The 23,841-nt window shown below is 50.1% G+C and overlaps 1 protein-coding gene across 1 annotated transcript in view; it reads left to right on the forward strand.

Moving 5' to 3' along the window:
* Nucleotides 1–23,841, forward strand: part of TNRC6B (trinucleotide repeat containing adaptor 6B) — a 221,057-nt gene that overhangs the window by 189,274 nt on the left and 7,942 nt on the right. The window contains 12 exon segments of the mRNA XM_043965071.1: nucleotides 121–237; nucleotides 239–274; nucleotides 276–293; nucleotides 3,917–3,983; nucleotides 3,986–4,041; nucleotides 11,087–11,218; nucleotides 11,877–11,972; nucleotides 12,087–12,276; nucleotides 13,176–13,313; nucleotides 19,030–19,206; nucleotides 20,840–20,986; nucleotides 21,177–21,272. Coding sequence (XP_043821006.1) covers nucleotides 121–237; nucleotides 239–274; nucleotides 276–293; nucleotides 3,917–3,983; nucleotides 3,986–4,041; nucleotides 11,087–11,218; nucleotides 11,877–11,972; nucleotides 12,087–12,276; nucleotides 13,176–13,313; nucleotides 19,030–19,206; nucleotides 20,840–20,986; nucleotides 21,177–21,272 — 1,270 coding nt within the window.

Below are 23,841 nucleotides of genomic sequence, written 5' to 3' on the forward strand. Positions count from 1 at the left end.
CTCCATGTCGCTAATAGACACTAACTTGGCTTGTTGCTGCTGTTTCTCTTCTTTTCCACCTTGCCTTCTGTCGCTTCACTAACCAACCCACCCTGGGATTGGCTAACGCCTGCTCTGCAGCTGACTTTGCCTTTCTCCAATCAAGACGGGTGCCTTGGGGATGAGGCTCCCTGCTCTACCTTCTCCCCTTCTCCCAGCTACAAGCTGTCTCCCTCTGGCTCCACAGCACCCAACGTCCAGCCTGGGGGCAATCGGCACAGGGCTCAACCCCCAAAAACTTCGCTGCTAGACAAGTAAGGAGGCCTCTTGAACGTATCACTGGGACCAGGGCTGGGAGCTGGCCTTGGTCCTGCTCTGCACTTGCTGTGGCGTCATTTGTCGGTCTGGGGGACTCTGGTCTGCTGAACGTATGGCATGAGAAGGAGGATGTGCTGAGGTGTTTTCAGCCATTCAACTTTCCTCTTTTGGGCTTCTTGGGGTCAGAAAACGGAGGGTTAGTTGTAGGCCAGAGCAGCATGTTCCTATAAATATCTCAGGTGACCAAGTCCACCATCTGAAAGTGATTCTGAGGAGTTGATGGGGACATCAGAAAGATGCCTCGATGCAAGACCCAGGGCCACCTAGATGATGCTTCTTTGTGTTTTTTTGTTTGTTTGTTTGTTTTAGTGAGGCAATTGGGGTTAAGTGACTTGCCCAGGTCACACAGCTAGTGTTAAGTGTCTGAGGCTGGATTTGAACTCAGGTACTCCTGACTCCAGGGCTGGTGCTCTATCCCCTGCGCCACTAGCTGCCCCAGTGCTTCTTCTAAAACAGGAGATTAGATACAGAATCTTTCTCAAGTGCTTTTCAGTGCAGTCTGCCTCAGTTTGGGAGGAAGAGCTTGAGGATCAAGACATTGGTCATTTACCTGTAAAAGTAGCCGAGTGGTCTGAGGCGTCTCCATGGCCTTCTGAGCAGCCACATGAGAGCTAGCGCCAGACCACAGACAGACGTTGTTTCTGAGTGAAGGGGGTGTGGGTGCGTAAGCCAGAGAAGCACAGAGGAGATGGAGGAGGCCGGGAGAGGGAGCCGGCACGTTCCCACCATTTCCCCTGAATTGCAGAGCTCTCCAGGGTTATGGCTCTTGTTGGGCTGTGGCCCCTAACCGGGAAGCTGGTGGAGTGTACAGCAATGACAATCTTAGGCTTTTCATTTCGGCCTTAAGACCACACACCCCCCCCCACCCCCGTCTCTTACTGGATTCGTATTTACTTTTACATTTTTTTAAATGGTTTCTACAAGGTTGCTCAGACTGTGTCTCAGATTCCTCATGGCTGTTATTAGCAGCACACCGTAGTAGATCCTCCAGGACTCCATTGAGGGTGATATTGCCCAGTGGGCACCAGCGCCATCCTAGCTCTGAAGACTGTCTGCACGTAACCTTAAGTGATGGCAGAAATGCAAAACCAAGGGGTTACATTAGGGAATGACCCCAAGAAAAGTCGTCACCTTGATTTCTTTGGGAAAGACGTTCATTTTCACTGTGTGAAATGCTAGCAGAGCCTGGCATATGGTAGCCATTCCAATACTTCTCTCCCCCAGAATTTGTCATCTTTATGCCTTTCTTTTAATTATATTCCTTCCCTGCCCAGAAAACGATTCTCTTCGTAACAACTTGAAGGAAATATCTAGTTCCATCAAAGCAACCCACACACAAAGCTGGAATCTGAGTGTATGTGCCTTTCCATACCCACGGTCCCCCACCTCACAGTGACAAGAGGGAGAGAGAGCTATTTCTTTTTTTTTTTTTTTTTTTTTTTTGCTGGCAATGGGGGTTAAGTGACTTGCCCAGGGTCACACAGCTAGTAAGTGTCAAGTGTCTGAGGCCAGATTTGAACTCAGGTCCTCCTGCATCCAGGCCGGTGCTTTAACCACTGTGCATCTAGCTGCCCCCCGAGAGCCATTTCTTTCAACCTCTTCTCCGGGATCAAGCTTGGTCCTGGTCGTCACAGAGCATTCCCTTCCATCTTGTTGCATCCTTCTTTCTGCTCATGTCGTTCTAGTTTTGCATGGTGTTTTCCGGCTCCTGCTGCCTTCCCTCCACGTCACGGAATGGAAGTCCTCCTGTCCTACAGCAGGACAGTGAAATCCTCTGTGTTCAGCCCTTGCTTTGGTTCCGCTTGTCAGTGACCACAGAACATTTTGGTCTATGTGGGGCCTCCCCCGCGGTCGAGGGACCTGGGCCTGCTCATGCCCTTTGGAGAACCGTCCCATTGGCTATTTCATCCCCTCCTGACTCTGCAAGTGGATGCTGATGGTTGGAGTTGCCACCAGCTGGTTTCATGCAATGAGGAGCTCTGCCCTCACCCTGGGCCCGGGCACAGAGAGATTCCTCAAGGCTTCCCAGAGGGGGCCCCCCAGCACAGGAAGGAATGCCAAACTTTCACGCTGTGTGTGACCTCAGTCAGCTGACATGCTCTTTCAGAAGCTGACTCGGGAAGCACAACCTGCGTGACCCTGATCCTGCCTGGCCCTTGTCAATTTCCTTGGGGCGCCTTTCTGCTTTGTGTGCTGGTCAGCCCAGAGAAGAGCGCCTTCTTCTGGACGTTGCTCTCTGCTCCCTTCCCACTCCCGGGGCAGGCAGGCGGGCCTTTCTCCCCTGGCTCTCTTCTGCTGGCATCATTCGAGTTGTCCCCACGAGGGTTTCTCCACCCCAGATTTCTCTGGACAGCTCCAGGCCTCTGTTTCCAGCTGCTTCCTTGATGAGGGAGCTTCTCGTTGTCTTCCCTTCCTTCTGATAATCTTGCTCTTTTCCCAAGCACCAGGGCTTAGAACCACGGAGCAATCTTTGACTCTGCTCATTCCTTTGTCTTCCTCCTCCCCCACCCCAGTCCAATCACCTGCCTTGCCTGCCTTCAAATTCAGACTCTCATGGGCTCGAAGGGCTCCACCCGCCCCTCTCTGGCCTCATCTCATGAGAATCCATAGGAATGTGTGCTGTATTCCAGACACATGGATCCGCTCCTCCCAGTCTCCACTTGACTTGGCACATTTACTCATGCCTACCTCAGTGGCCTGCCCCCATCTCTACTTGTTGAAGCCCCTCCTTTCCACTCACTCTTCCCTGAAGGGGCTCCCCTTCCCCCGGCTTCACTACTTACCAAATCCCCCTTGCATCCTGGTAACTTGTATACTTGTCTTCACCAACCGGTTGAATTGTCTTCTTGAGCACCAGCCTAGACGTTCTTGGGTATGTCTCTCTTTGTACCCAAGTACCTAACACGGTGCTTTGCCCAGAGTAGGCCTTTAATATTTGTTGTTGGTTCTGCTGAAGACTTAAGCGTCTTAGGACCACAAGGAGGGCTGGCTCAGATCCCGAGGAAATCTTCCCTCTCCTAAACACAAGGTGTCCAGAAGCAGCTGTGGGGCTTCCTACCCTCTCTCCAGCCGAGATGGGCTAGAAGCTCTTACATATTTTGGTTCTTTGAAAATTTGGCAGATGACCCATGGCAAGATGAGTTTTGACATTGACCTCTTCTTATTTCCATTTGAGAATTATTTGGGTATTTAGTAAAAGTCATGCTTATAAATAAAGTGGATAAGAAAATGACATCCTTCACACACAACACTGGGGAGGCTTCTCAGTGCACTTAGCACCATTGCCTTGCTAGAAATGTCATGTGTTGAGCGAGCCACAGGAGAAGATTCTAATTAAGGCAGTGGGCACTTGTCAGTTCTTAGATATGTTGCTCAAAGGTGAACCTAAACTTAGAAACTTGCTTGGTTTGGGAATTCTTTTACAGCCCATAGAACCTTGCTCATACCTTCTGTATGGTCAGTTGTGGGAGCTAGGCCGGTGTCCTTCTTATTGGTGTGTTTTCCCACTAAAAGTAAACAGAGTTTCTTGGCTCTCTCTCTTTTTTTTTTTTTTTTACAGGGTGGCAATCACGGTTTGTTTGGAAATAGCACAGCACAATCGCGGGGCATGCACACACCTGTGCAGCCGCTAACTCTTCCCCTAACCTACGGGCACAAGTGCCTCCCCAGTTTATTTCTCCCCAGGTAAGCAGTTTGATGATTCCTGAATTTAGGCCTGTAATGCCAAAAACAGGGGATCAGTGAGCTGTTAACCTTGCCTAAAATGGATGTCATAGCGACCACTACTTATTGTGGATGTTACTAGGTGTCCAGGACGAAAATTCATGGGTATGATATCAAATTACAAACCTCATTATTGGTTTTGGTTTTGGTTTTTTTGCCATGTAGAAATAAGAGAACCTTTTGCATGGAAAAAATAGAAAATCCTGTGGTCACACTCTTTACAAATTCTAACTTAAAAGGAAATCAGACGTTGGCTGGTTGTTCTGTGTCCCTTTTTGAGAAGAGCATGACCCCGTTATTCGGAAAATGCTGGAGAAGCAGCTCAGATGGAAGAAAGAGAAATCTGCAACACTGTCCATCCTGAGGTGTTTTTCTCATAGAAATAGTGGTTCTGGGTCTGGAAGGCTGAGACAGCTGCCGAAAAGGCGCTGGACAAGCTGACTCAGTGTCACAGCTGACCTGAGGTCAGGCTCCTCCACACAGACCCTCCTTCCCACGCCCCAGGGTAACTTCGGTTTGGCAGAGGGGCTGCATGTTCTCCTCCAGTGTCACCCCCAAGGAAATGGATTGCAGATCCTGCCTCTCTGGGCTGCCCAGCTTGAGGAGTGATGGAGGCATTGGGGAGGGGTCTCCAGGACATCTTCTCTGATGTGCCACATAGGGTGTGACTATAACATATACACTCCTGCTGGGTCAGAGGATTTCCACGTCATCCCGTCCAGCCGCCACCGAGGAAGCTGAGGATTGGTGGGGGCTCTTCCTCCTATGGAATGTGTGAAAGTAGCAGCGAGGTGTGCTTAGAAGAGGGCTAGAGGGCCTCTCCTACCTGGGTCAGGAGTCTGCCTTTTAGCCCTGAGAGGAGGGGAGTGTTGGTCGCTGTCATGCATGGACGGATCCTCCCTCCTCCCTTGTGCGCTGCACAGCCCTTGGAATCAGCTCCAGCTCCAAGACTTTGGACACAACTCCCCTTACCATTGCCAGGCCTCTAGTTCCTCACAAGGCCCTTGAGGGCATCTGCCCTTATGTCATGGGCTTCCCAAGCTCCAGGTCTGGGTGTGGGCTGTTGGGGGGTTATAAGGGGAAAGGTTTTTGTCAGTGTCTTTTATCTGGATACAGCGCTTCCTTGAATTTGTTGTCCTAATCCCAAGGTGACTGGAGGCGCTTGTCTCTTGCCTGAGCTGTTCTGTCATTATTGTTGTTCCTTTTAAACGACTGATCTCCCCTTTTGTTATTGCCTTTTGTTTTTCTGCCACAGTTATCTCCTCTTAATTCCTACTACACCATTGACTCCTTTGTCCAGTCCCAGTCCTGTCCCCTCGAAGTCAAACAAAGCCCTGCCAGCCCAGCTTTGCCTCAGCCCTCTACCTCGCTAGTCCTAAGCCTTTCCTCTCATGTTCTCCAGAGAGCGGACTTTGTTTACAATGCATTGGCTTATTTTTTTCATTGTTCTTAATGTGGTTTATTGTTTGTGGTTTTCTTTGTTACGTAAGTCATATGATCGTAAGCATTGTGTGTATTCTTCTCCTGGTTCTACCTTCTTCATTCTCATCCCTTCAAACAAATCTTAGAGGGATGGATTTAAAGAGAGTCCTGCTTCCGGGGCAGCTAGATGTGCAGTGGTTAAAGCATTGGCCTTGGATTCAGGAGTACCTGAGTTCAAATCCGGCCTCAGACACTTAACACTACTAGCTGTGTGACCCTGGGCAAGTCACTTAACCCCCATTGCCCTCACTAAAAAAAAAAACAAAACAAAAAAAGAGAAGTCCTGCTTCAAGTCTCTTCCTGTGCAGTCACTTTTTAGCATCACCTTTTTTTTTAAATAGTGTGAATTTCTTTTAGATTCAGTTTGTTCCAAGGCATGTGGTGTATTGAACTTCGGTCAGTAAAAAAAGTCTACGTTCTTTGTGTCCCTTTCTAAAACTTTTGTTTTCATGATATATTGATAGTCTTTATTCCCTTCTTTATTTGTTACTCAATTGTTTCAAGTTGTGTCCAATTCCTTGTGACCCCTGTTTGGGGTTTTCTGGCAATAGATACTGGGGCAGTTTGCCATTTCCTTCTCTAGCCCGTTTTACAGATGAAACTGAAGCACATATGGTTAACTAAGTGACTCAACAGGGTCGCACAGCTAGTCATTATTCCTTTTCATTCCCTGCTTTGTCCTTTCATGGGGCACAATAATATTCCATTCTGTGTATGTACACAGTTTGGGCCTTTCTCTAATGATGGACACCTCCTTTATTTGCAGGGCTCTGCTACCACAGAAGATGGCTACAGAAATACCCTAATGCACTTCCCTGATTTAGAAGGATGCTCTCATTCAGGAACCTTCCATGGTTCCCATTTCCTTATCCCAATAAGTAATTTTGTAATTGTGAGATCTTCCAGTGCCAGACATAACCTTGCTTTGCTTAGCTTGACCCGTGACGGGCCCCCAGATGTGTGCTAAGGGCTGCTCTTTAGAACTTGACAGTGGAGATTTGGGATGGTCCAGACAGGCTGTCTGCCTCTGTTTCTCCTCATCTCCCCACTCCAGTCTGTGCTCCCCACCGCCCCGGCCCCTCCACATGACTCCCAGTGTTTTCAGGATCACACCAACTACTTGGCTTGGCACTCAGAGCTCTTTACATTGCAGTCCTCCCTTCCTTTCCATTTTCACTCATCATCTCTTGTGTTGACTCCCCTGTCCCACTGTCTTTTCCCTCACATTGCTCCTCCCTGTCTCCTGCCTGCTACTCCCACCCCCTCAAGTGGGCCTGAAATACTTCTTCCTCAGCTCCACATCTCCAAGTACCTTCTCCAGTGGCGTCTTGTGCAGGAGGCTTTTATCAGCCCCCCTGCAGTCAGTCCCTTTCCTTCTGAGATTGCCTTTTGACTGTTCTCTGTGTGTGCGCACACATGCATGCGTATGTATCGGGGCATCACTCCTATTAGACTCCCATCCTTGAAGGCAGGAGCTGCTTTTGTTTTCTCTTTGTATTTCTGGGCTCAGCCCATTCCCTGGTACAAGCGCTTCGGTGGCTGTCAGTGGCCTCATGATCCTGCTACTCTCTCCCCCAGCGCCCACCACCACACCCCCTCACCTACCTGGTCCGGGCAGCTCTTGGTGCTGCCCTCCCTTCTGCCTAGAATCCTGAGGCCTCAGCTTACTTGATCCTGACAGCCCGAGGATGCCAGCAGAGCGGTTTCTTTGATTGTGTGGCCATGCCATCTTCTCACACATTTCTCTTTGGTGACACCGTTTTTTTCCCTGCTCTCCCTCCTAATTCTTTCTTTGGAGGTTTTGTATCCTGGTCACACTCACCATGAGCTGAAGCTGTGGTTGTTTGTGGCTTGTGGTAGCACGTCGGCACTCAGAGAATGTTGGTATTGATTGATTTGCTCTTTAGTTTCTTTTGTTTCAAAGGCCTGCTCTAGCACGTAGGCCTCTCCTTTGTAGGGTTCTCTTTATTCTTCACTTTGTCTTTCTCTTTCTTCTGCACTTGACCCTTTTAACCAATACACAGATGAGGGTAGGTGCAGATACGGCAGTGGAGGAGAAATGTCAAGGATGTCTACGGGCCCCAGCACTCCTTGCTGCTCCTTTTCCTCATCTTTAAAGTGAAGCAGGTGTAGCTGAGCTTTGTCCAGCTTTAGAGTGGTGACCCTCAGAGGTTCTGTTCTTCTCACCCATCCGTGTGCACCTCTGCCTGTCCCATGGACAGGAGCATCACGAGGTACCATAGGAACGTGAGCTGAGTCTTCTCCGATCTCCCTGACTAACCAACACTAACGCAGGTCTGAGTACTCTAGCAGGGCTCCTGGGGACCTGTTTGCTTGGTGGGGAAGCCAGCATAAGCTTTGTTGGAATGACTGACCTCTCTTTAAAGGAGAGGGGAGAAGGCACGGTGACACGAGAACGCCGGGACCAGAAAACACACGGTGTATGTAGGAGATGAGGCCTAATCCAGTATGCCAGGAGCCCTGTGAGATGAATGAGCCTGGGGCAGCTAGGTGGCGCAGTGGGTAAAGTACCGGCCCTGGATTCAGAGGACCTGAGTTCAAATCTGACCTCAGACACTTGACACTTACTAGCTGTGTGACCCTGGGCAAGTGACGTAACCCCAATTGCCTCACCCCCCTCCCCCCAAAAAAAAAAAAAAGATTGAATGAGCCCACAGGGGCGGGGTGGGGCCTGAAAGAGCAATGTTAACGGCTAAAGGGAGCACAGCAAAGGGCACCTGGGCCGGGTGCATCCCGAAGACCATGTCATGATGGAGGCCGTAGGTCTCGTGAGTGGTGACCTCAGTGGGAGGGAGGGAGGGAGCATGTTGGCGGAGGAGGAGAATGACCTTGACCAGGGATCTCTGGAGTCCGAGCTTCAGGGGAGAGACCTGAACTAGACGGGTCATTGGGGTTCGCCAGTAACAAGCGCTGCGGATGCTTTCAGAAGCCCTCTGAGGTGCAGGCGCTGGACACGGTTCTGCAGGCGCTGGACACGGTTCTGCAGGCGCTGGACACGGTTCTGCAGGCGCTGGACACGGTTCTGCAGGCGCTGGACACGGTTCTGCAGGCGGGGCCTCCCCACTCAAATGCAAGGGTCTTGTCCACTGGGCCCACTCTCCTTCTTTGAAGCAGGGGGTAATTGAAGTGGCCGTGGTACTGAATGTGCATAGACTGAAGAGACAGGAAGAGTAGCCAGCAATGGAGAAAAGGATTGGTAGGAGACTGATCGGCCAGAGAGTGCGACCAGTGGTATCGGACGTTCCTGGCGTCAAGAAGAGCAGATGTCTTTCTGCTGCACAAGTACGAGGTGCTTGTCTGTGTAAACTGTTCATCTTTGAAAACCTGAGGGTCTCGGCACCTGGTGAGATGGCAGGGACGAGCGCTACCGTGGGGCCAGGCTGCAGCAGCGGACAGCCCCTGGCCTGGTTGGACGACATCTGCAAGAGAAGGCACTGATGATCCAGACACTTTCCCAAATGGAGTCTGACCGAAGGCATTAGGAACATTGGGTCCAGAGAAGGTGCCTTCTTTATAAACAGTGACAAGAGGCCAAGAGAATAGGCTTGTCCTTGACCCCCAGGCCAGGAGGCGTAGTAACAGGTAGAAGTTAGGTACAGATTGAGGCTCAACATGCGGAAAGCTGCCTCCTGCTTAAAGCTGGCCAGGTCTGTTCGCCCCCTCAGGGGTTGCCGAGGAGTCTCTTTCACTAGGAGTTTTCTAGCAGGGTCCTTGATGACTATCCGGGGGTTCTTTCCAAGTCTGAAGTGGTGTAAACTGTCTTGGGGGTGGGGTAGGGTGCTTTTGAATGGGCCCGCTGCAGGAGGTGGTATCCACACCGAGCTACGGCTCAGCTGGAAGACGGCTGCCGGGCAGCATGTCAGCCATCACCAAGTGATTGAGAGCTAGGAACAGGTCATAAAAATGCCAGAGGATCTTTGGAGTGAGGCAAGATGCTCCCACCATAAAAGCCCCTGTGCCTAAGGATCTCTGTAAGAATCACACTTCCTCCCTGGGCAGTGCGTATCAGAAAGGCTACAGAGCAGGTGACCATCTGGGCCGTATGTTGTCTAGGACGTGTGTGCCCAGGAACCAAGGACCCTCCAGCAGCTGTGTAGCAACAGAAAGGCCAGAAAATGGGCCAAGGGCTGAATGCGCAAATACAACTCGCTCCTTTCAGCAGATGATCAATTTAACAAGAACAACAGCATTGCCTGGCTTCTGTCGCCCCTTCTGAATAATATCCTTTTGAGTTCTTTTTCTTATCTGTTATCTTTGTTGCTCTAACGAACGTGAGATGGAACTTCATTTGCTCTTAGTTATTTGGAGCCTTTTTTATTTGGTTACTGGTAGCTTGGATTTCTTGCCTTGGGAATTGTCCATATCCTCTGATCATTTCTCGGTTAGGGAAAATATTCTTATGTACTGGCACTCATTCCTTGGCGATCTTGGCCATCAGACCCATGAAATCCCCTAACACCTCAAGGAAGGTCTCCCGTGTGTTGGGGAGATCTTCTCCAGAGGACTTAGGGGAAGACACCTCAGGTGCCCGCCTCAGTGGATCACAGGGCCATGGAAATACAGGACAGTAGACAGGGCCATCCAGCAGGGATAAAATAGCGAGGCAGCTTTGTGAGGCGCAGAGCTGGAAATTCTGAATGTGGAGCCCTTTGGTATCTGGCTGAGAAGCTGTGTGTGTTCAACCAAGACACCAGACGAGGGGACCCTGGAAAGTTTGAGAGCTTTTCTCTTTGATGAATGGGCAGGGACGTAGAGGACAAGATGCTGGCCGCTTGTAGCCACAAGTATGTGGACACCTCACACTAGTGAGGCCTGGTCTACTGTTGCATCTCTTCTCTCACTTGAATTTGTTTCTTCTGTAGCTCAGTGTGAGGAGTAGTGTAAGTAGGGAAGGATAGCTTTTCGTGTACGTGTTTAGTGCAAGGAGCAGTTGGTAACCTTGAGAGCCAGCTGAAAGAGAAAGGATCCCTTCCCCCATTTCAGGGGTGGCAGAGAGAGTTCCCCATCCTTAGGGGCTTAGGGCTAAAACTAGAAATCCTTCAGGAGGTAGAAGGTATGTCCAGAGATGCCAAGGGTGGGGAGGGTTTGCAGGTCTTCAGGTCTCCCCTGGACCAGATTCCTCTGTGGGGACCACCCTGGCTTCTCTGACTATGGGGAAGACAAGTTCTAGTCCTGGGCTGGCTTAGGGTTCAGGTTCTTTGTCATATTCACACACAATCTGTGGAGGAAGATATTTCCTTTTTGGAACCAGTTGGGATCCCTTGGAGGTGGTGGTGTCACCCCATGGTGGTCACAGTCTGTTTCTGAAGGGAGAGCCTCATTCCTCAAGTGGTAGGCAAAGACAGGATGAAGTCACCATTGTGAAAGACAAGGAGCATATTGACAAAAGGAAATGTTGACTTTGAAGCATGCCTCATACTTGGCTTCTGGTTCTGCCAAGAATTCTTTCTTGGAACAGTTTATCCCCTGTTCACCAACCCTGCCTCCTTGCCTCCTGCTATAGGTTTCTGCCTCTGTGCTCAAGCAGTTTCCTAACAGTGGCCTGAACCCGGGTCTTTTCAACCTGGGGCCTCAGCTGTCTCCCCAACAGATCGCCATGCTGAGCCAGCTTCCACAGATCCCCCAGTTTCAGTTGGTAAGCACTAAACCCTTTCCCCTGTGGCTCCCTCACTTCGGACATATTTGTGTGCGGGACTCTCTCTGATTTGGAATTTGCCTGCTTGCCATACAGGGATTTGTTTGATATGATCCTGTATTTCAAATAGGTTTCCTTTCCTTTCTTTCTTTGTTGGGTGTGTGTGTGTGTGTGTGTGTGTGTGTGTGTGTGTGTGTGTGTGTGTGTGTGTGTGTGTGTGTGTGTGTGTGTGTATTTTATGACCCTATATTTTAAATAGGCCTTATTTCACTTTCCTCTGTTGGCGGGGAGGGAATTATGCTTGTCCCTAACAATTCAGTCTAAGGAGGATAATACTTGTGCTTTAGAATGGGGCAGGGCACTTGTTGTTACAGTTCTTGTGAATGATGGGGTGGGGTTGGGGGTTATCTGAGCACATGTTAAATGAGGAGGGGGAATAGAATCAAGTTAGTCCCTCCACACTGGTATCTTCGGTGAGTGGCCCCTGTAGTTTTAGAGTCCTTTGCTGGTGCTTTTTGTCGGGTGATGACACCCATAAGATTTCTGTTTCATGTATTTGCCCTCCACACGTCTTCTCTCTCTCCCTCTTCCCCTTCTCCCTCTTCCCCTTCTCCCCTTCTCTCCTCTCTCCCTCCCTCTCTGTCTCCCCCCTCGGCAGGCCTGTCAGCTTCTCCTACAACAGCAGCAGCAGCAGCAGCTGCTCCAAAACCAGAGGAAGATTTCCCAGGCTGTGCGGCAGCAGCATGAACAGCAGGTGAGCTGGGCAGGCAGGTGGTGGACGGGCCCCGAGGATGACTGTTTGACCAAAGAGGGCCGGCTCCTCTAGTGGGGTGGACCAAGGGCTCAGCCTCTCCTGTCCCTTCTGTAGATTGCTCGGATGATGAGTGCGTTGCAGCAGCAACAACAGCAGCAGCAGCAGCAGCGGCCGCCGAGCATGAAGCATTCGCCATCTCACCCTGTTGGACCCAAGCCACATCTGGACAACCTGGTCCCCAGCGCCCTGAATGTGGGGCTCCCTGACCTTCAAAGCAAAGGGCAGATTCCTGGCTACGGTTCTGGTGAGGAGTGCATGTCTGTGCAAGAGCCAGCTGAGGGTGGGGCTGGGGGGCAGGCAGAGCATCAGAAAGGGCTCCAGAGGCCTTCCAGGCCATCGGCCCCGTCATACAGAGGAGACGAGTAAGGTAGAAGTTTTAAAGGCAGGCAGGCCGAGGAATTTTAACACAAGGCAGAGTAAAAGAAGGCCACTGTGGAAGTGAGCCTGCAGCTGGGCCCTGAAGGTTGGATAGAGGAGGGGTGGTAGCCTTCCTGGTGGAATGCATAAAGACTTAGGTTGGCAGTGGCTGATGGGCAGGTATGAGGGAGGGGCACTGAGGGAAGGGGCTCCCAGGACCACCAGTCCCTCCACTGCCTCAGCCATTTCTTCAGTGTGTATTCACATGCACGAGCAGGTGGCCAGATAGTATCAAGATAGAGATTTCTCACACTTTCTTGTTTGAGGTTTCATTTTCAAGGGTGACTAAGCAGAGGCTGTCTTGGGTCCCCCACGGTCATTGCTTCTCTTGGCCATAGAAAGTGCTCTGCTTGCGTAATGATGGGGTTTTATCTGTTCCTCAAACGCTACCCATCAACTTCTGCCAAAGCCCTGATCGGTGGCCCCAGCACAAGCTTCCTCAGTCTTGGACAGGCCAGCTTTCCGTGGCTTTTCACTGTGGCTTTCCTGCCACCTAATGAGACTGAAGCGCTGCATCTTGTATCAGTTTCCCCAGAGCACTCAGAGCCATTGAGTGAGGTGTACGAGGCAAATTGAGCTGTTTAGAGAAAGAGCACAGAGAATGTGTTTTCTGTAAGCCTGTTTGCTTGTCTCCCAGCAGCCAATATCCTTGAATGAATTTGAAGTGGAAGAAGAACGCTGTAAAGAGTAATTTGAGGTTTGGGATTTTTGTTTCTTCATGTTTAGGTTTTGGTTCAGGCGGCATGGATTATGGCATGGTTGGAGGGAAGGAAGCTGGGACAGAATCTCGCTTTAAACAGTGGACTTCTATGATGGAAGGCCTGCCCTCCGTAGCTACACAAGATGCCAGCATGCACAAAAATGGTAAGAGACAGTCCCACGGGCTCGCTCCACAGAGTCCCTTCCCTCTGCTTGTCCAAGGGAAGAAGGTGGCTTATCAACAACGTGGAAGGCCGGTGGGCCCATCTATTTATTGATGAGCGATTATTTAATTTCCCAAAGACTGCCAGTGTTAGAAAGGGAGCTCATTATAACATAGTGTGTTGTTACACATGGAAGGCTCTCATTAGGGGTGTGCAGGGTGGGCATGGAAATCCCCTCCACACCTAGGGAGGCATCAGTCAACTTGGATAATCATTCGGCAAGTTCTGATTCCCCAGCTAGCAGGGGGAGATCCCGGAGGTATATAAGGGTTAGAAATGGCATTTATGAGGAGTGTAGTTGGCACCTCGATGATATTTGTCATTTTTTTACTAGTTTCATTTCACCTCTAAAGATAATACAACTGTGATTATGAATGCATGTGCTTTATAAATTAGGAAGCACTGTATAAATGTGCACTGTCCTTATTTATATAATCCTTTATTAAAAGCTCACAGGGTCTTTGTATTCATAGTCTCTGAATCAAAGCATTGACATAATGCATCCTTGCCCCTCCATAATTCCCTGGACAAGCCTCTTAAAATGTTCTGTAAAGCAGATGAAAGATCCCCACCTAATCACTCAGCTCCCATTTGAGTTTTGTTTCATTGTATTCTTCCCTTCATGAAAACTAAATCCAAAGAGGTGTCTGGCCATACTTTTCATTGCTGTTCCTTGGCAGGCCTTGGTGGCCCTAAGAGTTCATTCAGTTTGAGACCTTTGTGCCTCCTTCATTAAACTTTGACAGAAACGGCCCCAGATTGTGTGATGTGGCCACAGTCCCTTCTCTGTGCACCTGCCCCAAGTGTTGGCTTTTGTTTCCAGGCTCTCTGCAGTGGACACCTGGTGCCAAATACTCCTGCAGGATGGAGCGACAGGGTCATGATCTTATCTTGCAGGTCAGCCTCTTGCCAAGTCAGTGGATGCTTTTGGCATCTCCTCACGGGGCGACTCTTACCTTCTTGTTGACAGTCATGGCCTGTAAAAGAGCAGCTGACATGTTGTATTTCGCTCTTCCTCCTTGATCTTACAATGCCTTTGAACCCAGTTCCTGTCAGTGCCCCAGGGAAGGATGAAGGGTCAACAGGGTGACTGTCAGGGCAGGGCTCTTTAAATGACACCAATGATTGTTAATACAAGACAAGGAGACATGTTCTCCAACGGTGCGTACTCCTGTCAAGAGTCCAAATGGGGGGGGGCAGCTAGATGGCGCAGTGGATAGAGCACCAGCCCTGGAGTCAGAAGGACCTGAGTTCGAATCCGGCCTCAGACACTTAACACTTACTAGCTGTGTGACCCTGGGCAAGTCACTTAACCCCAATTGCCTCACAAAAAAAAAAAAGAAGAAGAAGAAGAGTCCAAATGAGAAGAGATGGGGAAGAGGCCCTCCAGGGGTTCCCGATTGTGACTGACATTGCATTGATTGCATCAAGTGCTAGAATATGAAGCACTTCCTAAGTGAAATCCACAGTCACTCCAAAACTTGTGGCCTATGTTAATGAAATAAAGATGAAAAACAGCTGCTGTCCAAATCGATGAGCAGCCAGCCAGACAACCAGGATAGCTCCTCCTTCAGTGTATGTTATTGGAACAGTAGAAATGGCAGTGAGGGGGCCTGGGATTGGACACATAGGAAGATAGGAACAGACTAGATTGTGCCTGGTCAGTCATACTGTGCTTTTGAATGACCTCAAGCTTCTCCCTGGAACAAAGCCCCATCTTTTTAAAAAATGCCTCCCAAGGGGCAGCTAGGTGGAGCAGTGGATAGAGCACCGGCCCTGGAGTCAGGAGTACCTGAGTTCAAATCCGGCCTCAGACATTTAACACTTACTAGCTGTGTGACCCTGGGCAAGTCACTTAACCCCAACTGCCTCACTAAAAAAAAAAAAAAATGCCTCCCACCCCATTAAGCAAGCCAGAAAAACAAAACCCCTGTTACAGTCATATACAGTCAAGTAAAACAGATTTCTCCCTTGGTAACATCCAGAGAAAAATAGGTCTCAGTCTGCAGCCTGAGCGCTTCACCCTTCTCTCCCCTCTCAATCTGGAGATGGGGGCAGCGTGTTGGATCGTCCATCCTCTGGAGTTGTGTTTGATCATTGTGTTGATGGAGTTGGTAAACTTGTGTTTGCAGCATTGCGAAATGGTTCTCTGTTTATTATTGCATTAGTTCAGAAAAGTTTCCCCAGGTTTCTCTGAAACACTTGCCCTCATCATTTCTTGCAGCCACCTTTATATGCCTCAGCTTGTTCAGCCTTTCCCCAGTTGATGAGGGCCTATCTTTTTAATACCAATTAATGTTATCCCAGTAGAGTTGTTTTTGTTTTTTTTAAGTGAGGCAATTGGAGTTAAGTGACTTGCCCAGGGTCACACAGCTAGTAAGTGTTAAGTGTCTGAGGCCAGATTTGAACTCAGGTCCTCCTGACTCCAGGGCCGGTGCTCTATCCACTGCGCCACCTAGCTGCCCCGCCAGTAGAGTTTTATGTAGGATTGTGAGTTCTCCAAGGGGAAAAGTTGATCACTCCAAGGATAGTGGAAAGAAAGGTGCATGATGCGGTGAACAGGCTGATATACAAATAGGGATTCAAATAGGGGGGATAAAACGATGTCCAAAATGTCATCAGAAGAACATAGGGCTGGAACAGAAAAGATGGCCACGTTGCTCTCCAGTGACACTCTTAGTGGTGTCATCATGCCACCCACCAGAAGTGGACTTGACTGCTTTTAGCTCTCTGGGGGAAATACTTCACATGCTACCTGTTTCTCTGGAGCAAATGGAAAACATATATTTTAGGCCATCATTCATCAATAAATTTAAAGAATATTAATTTGTCAACAAATATCACTGTTGACCAAAAGGCTAAAAAGAGCATAGTAGGTAAGACTTTTGCCATCTTTTACCTAATGTGTCCTCGGTTTGAGTGTCATCATACCCATACCCCTTGTCTGGACACTTTTCCATGAGGTGGGACTTTGAGGTATTTGGTGGTGGTGGAGGGAATAGGGAAGAATGGGGATTTGTTTAAAGTTTTGAGTTCCAAATTCTGTCCCTTCTTCCCTTCCTCCTCTCCCCTCTCCCTAAGGCAGTATGCAATTAGATATGGGGTAGTCATTTTGTATAAGAAAACTTGAATAAGAGAAAAAAATGGAAGAAAGAAAGTAAAGAATAGCCTGCTTCAGCCTGTGTTCCATCAATATCAGTTCTTTCTTTGGAGTGGACAGTGTGCTTCATCATTAGTCCTTTGGGATTGTCTTGGATCATTGCATTGTTGTGAACAGTTAAGTGATTCACGCTTCTTCATTGAACAGTATTGCTGTTCATGGGCATTCCTTTGATGTCTAATTCTTAGCCACCACTAAAAGCTAGAAATATTTTGGTACAAACAGGTCTTTTTCTCTTTTTGGGATGCACTGCTCTCTTTGTTTACAAGGAGCTGTTGTTTCATCAGTCTGTGATCCCTCCAGCAGTGTGTGTGGGGTTTGACCCATTTGTATCTTCTCGTCCTCTGTGACTCTTGGCCATGTCCTCCCACGAATCTTTCGTAGGCGATCCACTTAGCGTGCGAGGGAGCTTTGGTGCTCTTTTCTTCACTGGCCTTCCCATTGGTTACCCTTCCTTCTGGCCACATGACCAGCCAAGCTTTGAGACCCCATCTTATTTCTCTTAATCTATATTGTTTTCATAGAGTCATCTTCATGTCGTCTGGAGGGCCGGCCCTGTCTTTTGCCTTCCTCTGTCTCCCCAGCTCTTAGTACAGAGCCTGACGCATAGTGGGCACTTATTAAATTCTCACTGTTGGCTTGATTTATGGTGTGCAGCCAAAGCAGTCTTTAGGGGAGATGTTCCCTCTTAAATATTTTTTATTAGCAAAGGAAATAAAGAAAAGTCTATGATTTGGGACTGTAACTTTAAAGAAAATAGAAAAACATCGAAAAACCACCAGAAATTCTGGAAAACAGAGATTTACAAAATGGGAAAATAGAAGCAGGAGCTCTTGTCGCCTGGAGAAACTTGAGGGTCATGCTGAAGCACCCACCAGTTCTGCTCCTGTTGCAGTCTGCACCTGGGGCAGACTCCGGTAAGCACTGACGGACCCCACCTGCAGGTTCTGCCCACCTCGCTGGACATGGGACCGTGGACAGTGTTTGGTTTTTCTCAGGGGGCTCCTTTGGCCCAATTCTTTTGAATGATCACAGATCTCTTTTCGGAGGCTCTGCAGTACCCTAGGACATCTGGAGGACGTCCATCATTCTGCCAGTTGACGAGTATTTGTGACGTGCCTCCCCTGGGCCAGTCCTTCTTAGGGCTGCAGGGAACACAATGAAAACAGAGCAGTCCCTGCCCTCGAGGACCTTACAGTCCAGCCAGGGGAGACAACAAGCCTACATGGGAATGTACAGAGTGCCTCAGGGCCGGGGCCCAGAAAGGCCCAGAGAGCCCAGCCTTCCGAGAAGAGCGTAACGGGTGGGTGGATGTGGTAGGTGAGGAAGAGGGTTGAGAAAGCCGGCTTGGTGAGGCCCCCTCTCTGCCTGGGATGTGGAGTGGACATCCTCCAGGTAGAGCCAAGCATCCTCCGCCCTCCCTTTGGGGAGGGTCATCAGCATCTTCCATAGGTCTGCCGACACATGCATGGGAGACACTCGGCTGGGGCCCCTTTAAGCCAGTGTTCTGTTAGGCAAAGCAGGCCCACCATCTTTCGGCCAGCAGCCACTACAGGGCAGTCAGGACTGAATTGTCCCATTGCTTCAGTCCCCTGTGAGCAGGCTCTCATGTGGCTACCATCCAGGAGGAGGAGTCTCAGGAGCCTCCAGGGTGTGACGGTGATTGCTGTAGCAACGTGTTCTCTTGGTCTTTGGGAGAGAAGGAGTGAGGCCCAGGGTCTTTTCTGAACACTTGGTACTCCCTCATCTTTGAGCTGTCTCAACATGCTGCCTATTGCAGCTTGCCTCTGGACAGGCCTTTTCCAATCTTTCCTTGGTGCTGTTCTGTTTGCTCCCGTGGCACGCCGGGTACTGCCCGTTAGCTAGGCACGTTGGGGTGAGATGTTCACATACTTAGGATCAGTCGGCTCCTCCTGTGCAAACCTCCTCGTTCCTAAAGCTGGCTTCGTGTTATCTGGGTTGGGCCTGTGTGGCTGCCTCAGTGCCACATCTGGTTCTCTGAGCATCAACCTGTACGGAGCTTCTGTCGGGCTGCTTCCCCTTTCAAATCAGGGTGGCCAGTAAGACACTCATTGGGGAAGCAGGTGGTTTCTGTGGAGCTAAGGCGGCTGACCCTTAGTTTGACCACGTGAGCCACACACATTGCAGCCCATCTACAGCGTAAACAAGGGTCTTCGAGAGTCCTTGTCACGGCTGGCTGCCCTGGCCAAGTACCTCCCACGAGAAGGTCACCTGCCTTCATGCACACAGAGGGCTATGGGAGGGTCACCCAGGCTTCAAGGAGGAAGTTCAGGATTGGAGTCCACTCTTAAAGAGGACCAGCTATTTGACGTTTCACTGCTTTTGTCTGTGGGATGGCTGGGGTGAGGCTGCCTGATGTCTCCTTTCACCTTAAGAGAGCACATGGAGATGTGAGGTACTTTAGAAACTGTTTATTGACACTGTTTTTGCCTCTCCCTTTCCTATGTGTGAACACTCTCTCTGCTTCCACTTCCAGGCGCCATAGTACCCCCTGGGAAAACTCGAGGAGGATCGCCCTACAACCAGTTTGATATCATCCCAGGAGACACGTTGGGGGGCCATACGGGGCCTGCTGGTGATAGTTGGTTACCTGCCAAATCTCCACCAACAAACAAAATTGGAAGTAAATCCAGCCATGCCAGTTGGCCTCCAGGTACGATCCAGGACGTGCCCTTGACAAAGCAGCATTTGCTTCTAAACTGACTTAGGCGCTTTGAGGGACATATGAGAGCCTTAGCAAATACCTGCCCAGTCTGAAGCACTGCTTGTGCATGGGGGAATGAGAGAAGAGGCCAAGAATCAGATGACACAAGTTTTTAGGCTGGCCTTCCAGAGGATGAGAACATTAGTCTGGAGGACTTTGCAAGGAGTCTTTTAATGCTCTGGGGGTGGGGGTGGGGGTGGGGGTGGGGGACTCCCGTGAAGTAGATGGCAGGCTCTTGGGAGGATAGACTCTAAATGATGACTAGGTTTTTGAGGGGTGCTGTGAGAACAGACTAAGGTAGACAAGCTCCACGTGTCGACAGGTTTGGCTGGATTTGACCAGAGTGTCGAGAATGTGGAAGAGGCTATCACGAAATAAGACAGAAAAGACTGGTTGTAGAGGGTCTAAAATAGCAGCCAGAAATTTTGAACTTTCATGTGAGGAAGTATGGTTGGGGGGGGGGTGCGGAATCAGATTTAAGTGACTTGCCCAGGATCTCCAGGAGGAGATCGGGGCAGAGTGGGGGCCAAGCATTGTCTCTGTAGGGTGCCATGGGGGCCTGGGGATTCTGGAAAGCTGCTTAGTGTTTTTGTGGAAGGGTCAGTGTCACCCAGACTCTGCCTTCAGTGCTGAAAAGGGAAGGATCATAAGCCCTTTCAGCCTGCCAGAGCTTCCAGGTAAGGGAAGCAGGTATTGATTGCCTCCATTACTGAGGCATAGGCAAGGCCCTCCCAGTAGAGGGTCCTGCCAGCACCCATCTGTCTCATTGCTGTCTTCCCACCATTCCACACTGTGCTAGCAGGTCATTGGATCCCATCAGGTCATTGATTCAGTGTCAGACTAGCTCTGGAAAAAAGAAAAAAGGGGGGGGGGGGACAAGGTGGCGCAGTGAATAAAGCACCGGCCCTGGAGTCAGGAGGACCTGAGTTCAGATCTGACTTCAGACACTTGACACTTACTAGCTGTGTGACCCTGGGCAAGTCACTTAACCCTCATTGCCCCTCAAAAAAAAAAAAGAAAGAAAGAAAAACAAATAGACTAGCTCTGAGAAGAGGAGGTCCTTCAAAAACTCCCTATGGAGAGAGTTCTTCTGACCTCAGTGGCATACATAACTTCACGGTGGGCCAGGTGTGGCCCCTCCCAAATGAGTCAGCTAAAACTCCAATAATTTTTAGCACAATACAGGCAGTCAGAGGTTATTGTGGCCCCTCCTTTTTGACCTTGGCTTCAGTGGGCTTGGATTTGGATTGCTGGTTTGTATGGCATCTGGGACTATTGTTTCTACCACTCACCTTTTGCCTGTCTACTCCCTGTTCCCACCCTACACGTGGGGATTCATAGGCACCTCTCCTGTCTGGGCCTAACCTGGAAGGAGCCCCCAACCCTGACTTGTAGGTCCTGGAGAGACCCAGGGCATAAGATAAAAACCCTTCCAACTTTGGTCTGGGCAATCGGTCGGGGAGATCGATCCAGACTCTAGGAGCTTGCTAATTTACCAGCAGTTTTCAGGAACCCTTCTGGAGGTCACTTACCAGTTTCTTGGGACCGGCTAACTGTCTGATATTTCATCTTCTTGTCCTAGAATTCCAACCAGGAGTGCCATGGAAAGGTATACAAAACATCGACCCTGAGTCTGACCCCTATGTGACCCCAGGAAGTGTGCTCGGGGGTCCAGCCACATCTCCCATTGTAGATACTGACCACCAACTTCTGCGGGACAACACCACAGGTGACTGCTTGTCTGGCTTCCTCTGCGCGCTCCCTCAACGGGCGTTAGGTTGTAAGACCCTCCTCAGAAGGCGAGAACGTGTGATGTCACACACTTGTGCTGAGGGTGGCTATGGGCTCTTGATGGTTCACACGTGACGCTAACCCTTCCTGTTTCCTGTTGTTCTTTTCCATCTCCTGTGTGACTGAAGGGTCTAATTCTTCCCTCAACACCTCGCTGCCTTCACCTGGTGCCTGGCCCTACAGTGCCTCTGACAACTCCTTTACCAACGTCCATAGCACTTCAGGTAAGGCTTGGTGGGCACAGGGCACGCCGTTCTTTCCTTTGTGTTGGAACTTGCCCCTATGCACCATCTTGGCTCAACATTATCTGCTTGCTTTAAACGGCATGCCCGGCAGCCACACGCACACGTAGCCAGAGAAGCTCGGAAACTACTCTGGGGACAAGAAGAGTTTTCAGTGAGACACAACGGGGTCTACGTGTTGGTTTTATTGGGGGGCAGGCGTGGAGGCACAGGCTGGGAGGAAGTGTTATGCGGGATGCTTGTCGGCACCTCCTCTCTGACCGCCCGTGTTAATCACTTCTCCCATCCTTCACCTTCCAAGCCCCGAACAGAAAGCTAGGGATGGAATGAATGGGATTTTTGACTTGGCAACTGGGAAGTGTTGATATAGGAGTCCAGGCTGCTCCCTCATCAGCCGGCCAGCTGGCATTCACCTCCCCTTTACCCACAGCTACAGAGGCTGTCGGAGGGCAGTGAGAGAGTGCTTGTGTCTGACTTCTGAAGGTCTCAAGGAAAGGAAAGACCGGATCTGTGACATTCCCTTTAGGCTCACAGCTCGTGAATCAGTGCACAGAGCCCAGCGAAGAAGCTGATTCTCGGCTCTGGCTTCCCGCGCCTCTCGCTGGCCTGGGGTAGAGCCCGCTGGGGCTCCCCCGGGATGGGCTCTCTTCAGAACAAAGGGGTTCACGCTGGGGTCGTTCTCAGCGGCGATGCCCCGTTCCCTGGCCACCCGACCACATAGGCCTCCTCACTGGGCCTGTCGGGTGCCTCTCTTTGTATCCCCAGGGCTTTGCACAATGTGTGGCACATAGTAGGTGCTTCCCAGCACAGATGTGACGGAGGAAACTACAGGTACATCCTGGTGGAAGTCTGCTACAGATGTGCTGCACGGGCATCCTTTGACCCTTCCATAGTCATCTGCATTGTTCTCCGCAGTGGCCACTCCCAGCCCTCTCGCCCCTTCACAGACCACCTGTGTTCTTGTCTCCTCCCCTCTCTCTCAGCAGATGCTCTAGCCTCATATTTCACTGAAAAAAAGGAGACAATCCATCACGAGGGCCTTCTCTCCCTTTCTCTCATCTAAAGAGGCAGGAATATTCTTCTCTTTGCCAGTGTCGACCGGTCCCAAGCACGCCTGCCCTTTCGGTCGTTCCCTCTGCTTTTCTCCCTTCTACGCTTGGGACAGATCTGTGTAGTCACACAAAACCTATTTCCATATTGGCCTGTGAACAGAGGTGTTACCTTCTGTGCTCAGAGCCCTTCCCCTTTCTGTCAGCTCTCTCCTTGTCCACTGGCATTGTTTCTGATCCATCTCAATGTGCTCAAGTCTCTTCAGGCCTTCTGTCTGTCCTGCCAGACTCCTAGAGAAAGCTGCTTTTCCCTGCCTCTCCTCCCTTAGTCAGTCTCTGCCATCCGGCTTTTGTCCCCGCCAGTACCTGAAATGCTAGTGCTCGCTTTCTTGCTAAATCCAATAGCTCTTACCCTGCTTAGGTCTCAACCTTGACCTCTCTGCAGCATCTGATGATAGGCGCTCTCCTCCCACCTTCCTGTCCACCAGGACAGCCCTTCTCAGTCTCCTTGGGGAGTTCATCATCCTTGACCTGCCCCTGATGCCCAGATATCCTCCAGACTCTGTCCGGGACCTCTCCTCTCCTCTCACTGTCTCCTCTATTGTCACGGACTTCCCTATTACCCCTGGGCAGGTGGCTCTGCCCTCATCTCTCTCTGAAGCCCTGCTACCATCCTTTCCACCTGAGTACCCCAGAGCCAATGTAGATGCGTCTACAATAACTCGCCCTTCCTCCCAACGTCCTTGTTTCTGTCCGAGGCACCGGCTTTCTTCTGCTTGTTCAGACCCACAACCTACAAGTCACACTTGCTCCTCAGCCCTTTTCCTCTCCCCCAGTCTGCGTTCTCTCTTGTGACTGCCTTCCTCTCCTCCTGCTGTGTCCACTTTAGCCTCGGTCCTTTCTATTTCCCTCCTGAATAATCGCAGTAACATCTCACTTGGTCTCTTCCCTTTCTACCCGAAGCTCTCATGTCACTCTTCTGCTCACGAAGCTGCTTCATCCTTGCAGCTAAAGTACAAGCTGCTCCGTTTGGCATTTAAAACCTTTCCGGGTCTGACTATAGCCAGATTCTCTTTCCAAACTCATCGATCACACATGGCTCCCCTCACATGCTCTGAGTGTTCCAGCCACACCAACCTGCTTGGTGTTATCCCAGAGGATCTTATATCTTTCATCTCCCTCATTTGGCCTAGAATATGTTTTCCTTATGTAGCCCCCTTCAAGGACCCCTTCTTTTCAAGAGGCCTTTCCCCTAGGTGTTAATGCCCAGTATCACCACCAAAGTATTGTTTATATTTATTTATTTGTTTGTTCATTCATTCATTTTATTTATTTTTCAGGGCAGTGAGGGTTAAGTGACTTGCCCAGGGTCACACAGCTAGTAAGTGTCAAGTGTCTGAGGCCAGATTTGAACTTGGGTCCTCCTGAATCCAGGGCCGGTGCTTTATCCACTGCACCACCTAGCAGCCCCCTACATTTATTCTTTATGCCCTATATTTCTG

The sequence above is a fragment of the Dromiciops gliroides genome, chromosome 5 (genome assembly GCF_019393635.1).
Source record: "Dromiciops gliroides isolate mDroGli1 chromosome 5, mDroGli1.pri, whole genome shotgun sequence".
Lineage (NCBI taxonomy): Eukaryota > Metazoa > Chordata > Mammalia > Microbiotheria > Microbiotheriidae > Dromiciops > Dromiciops gliroides.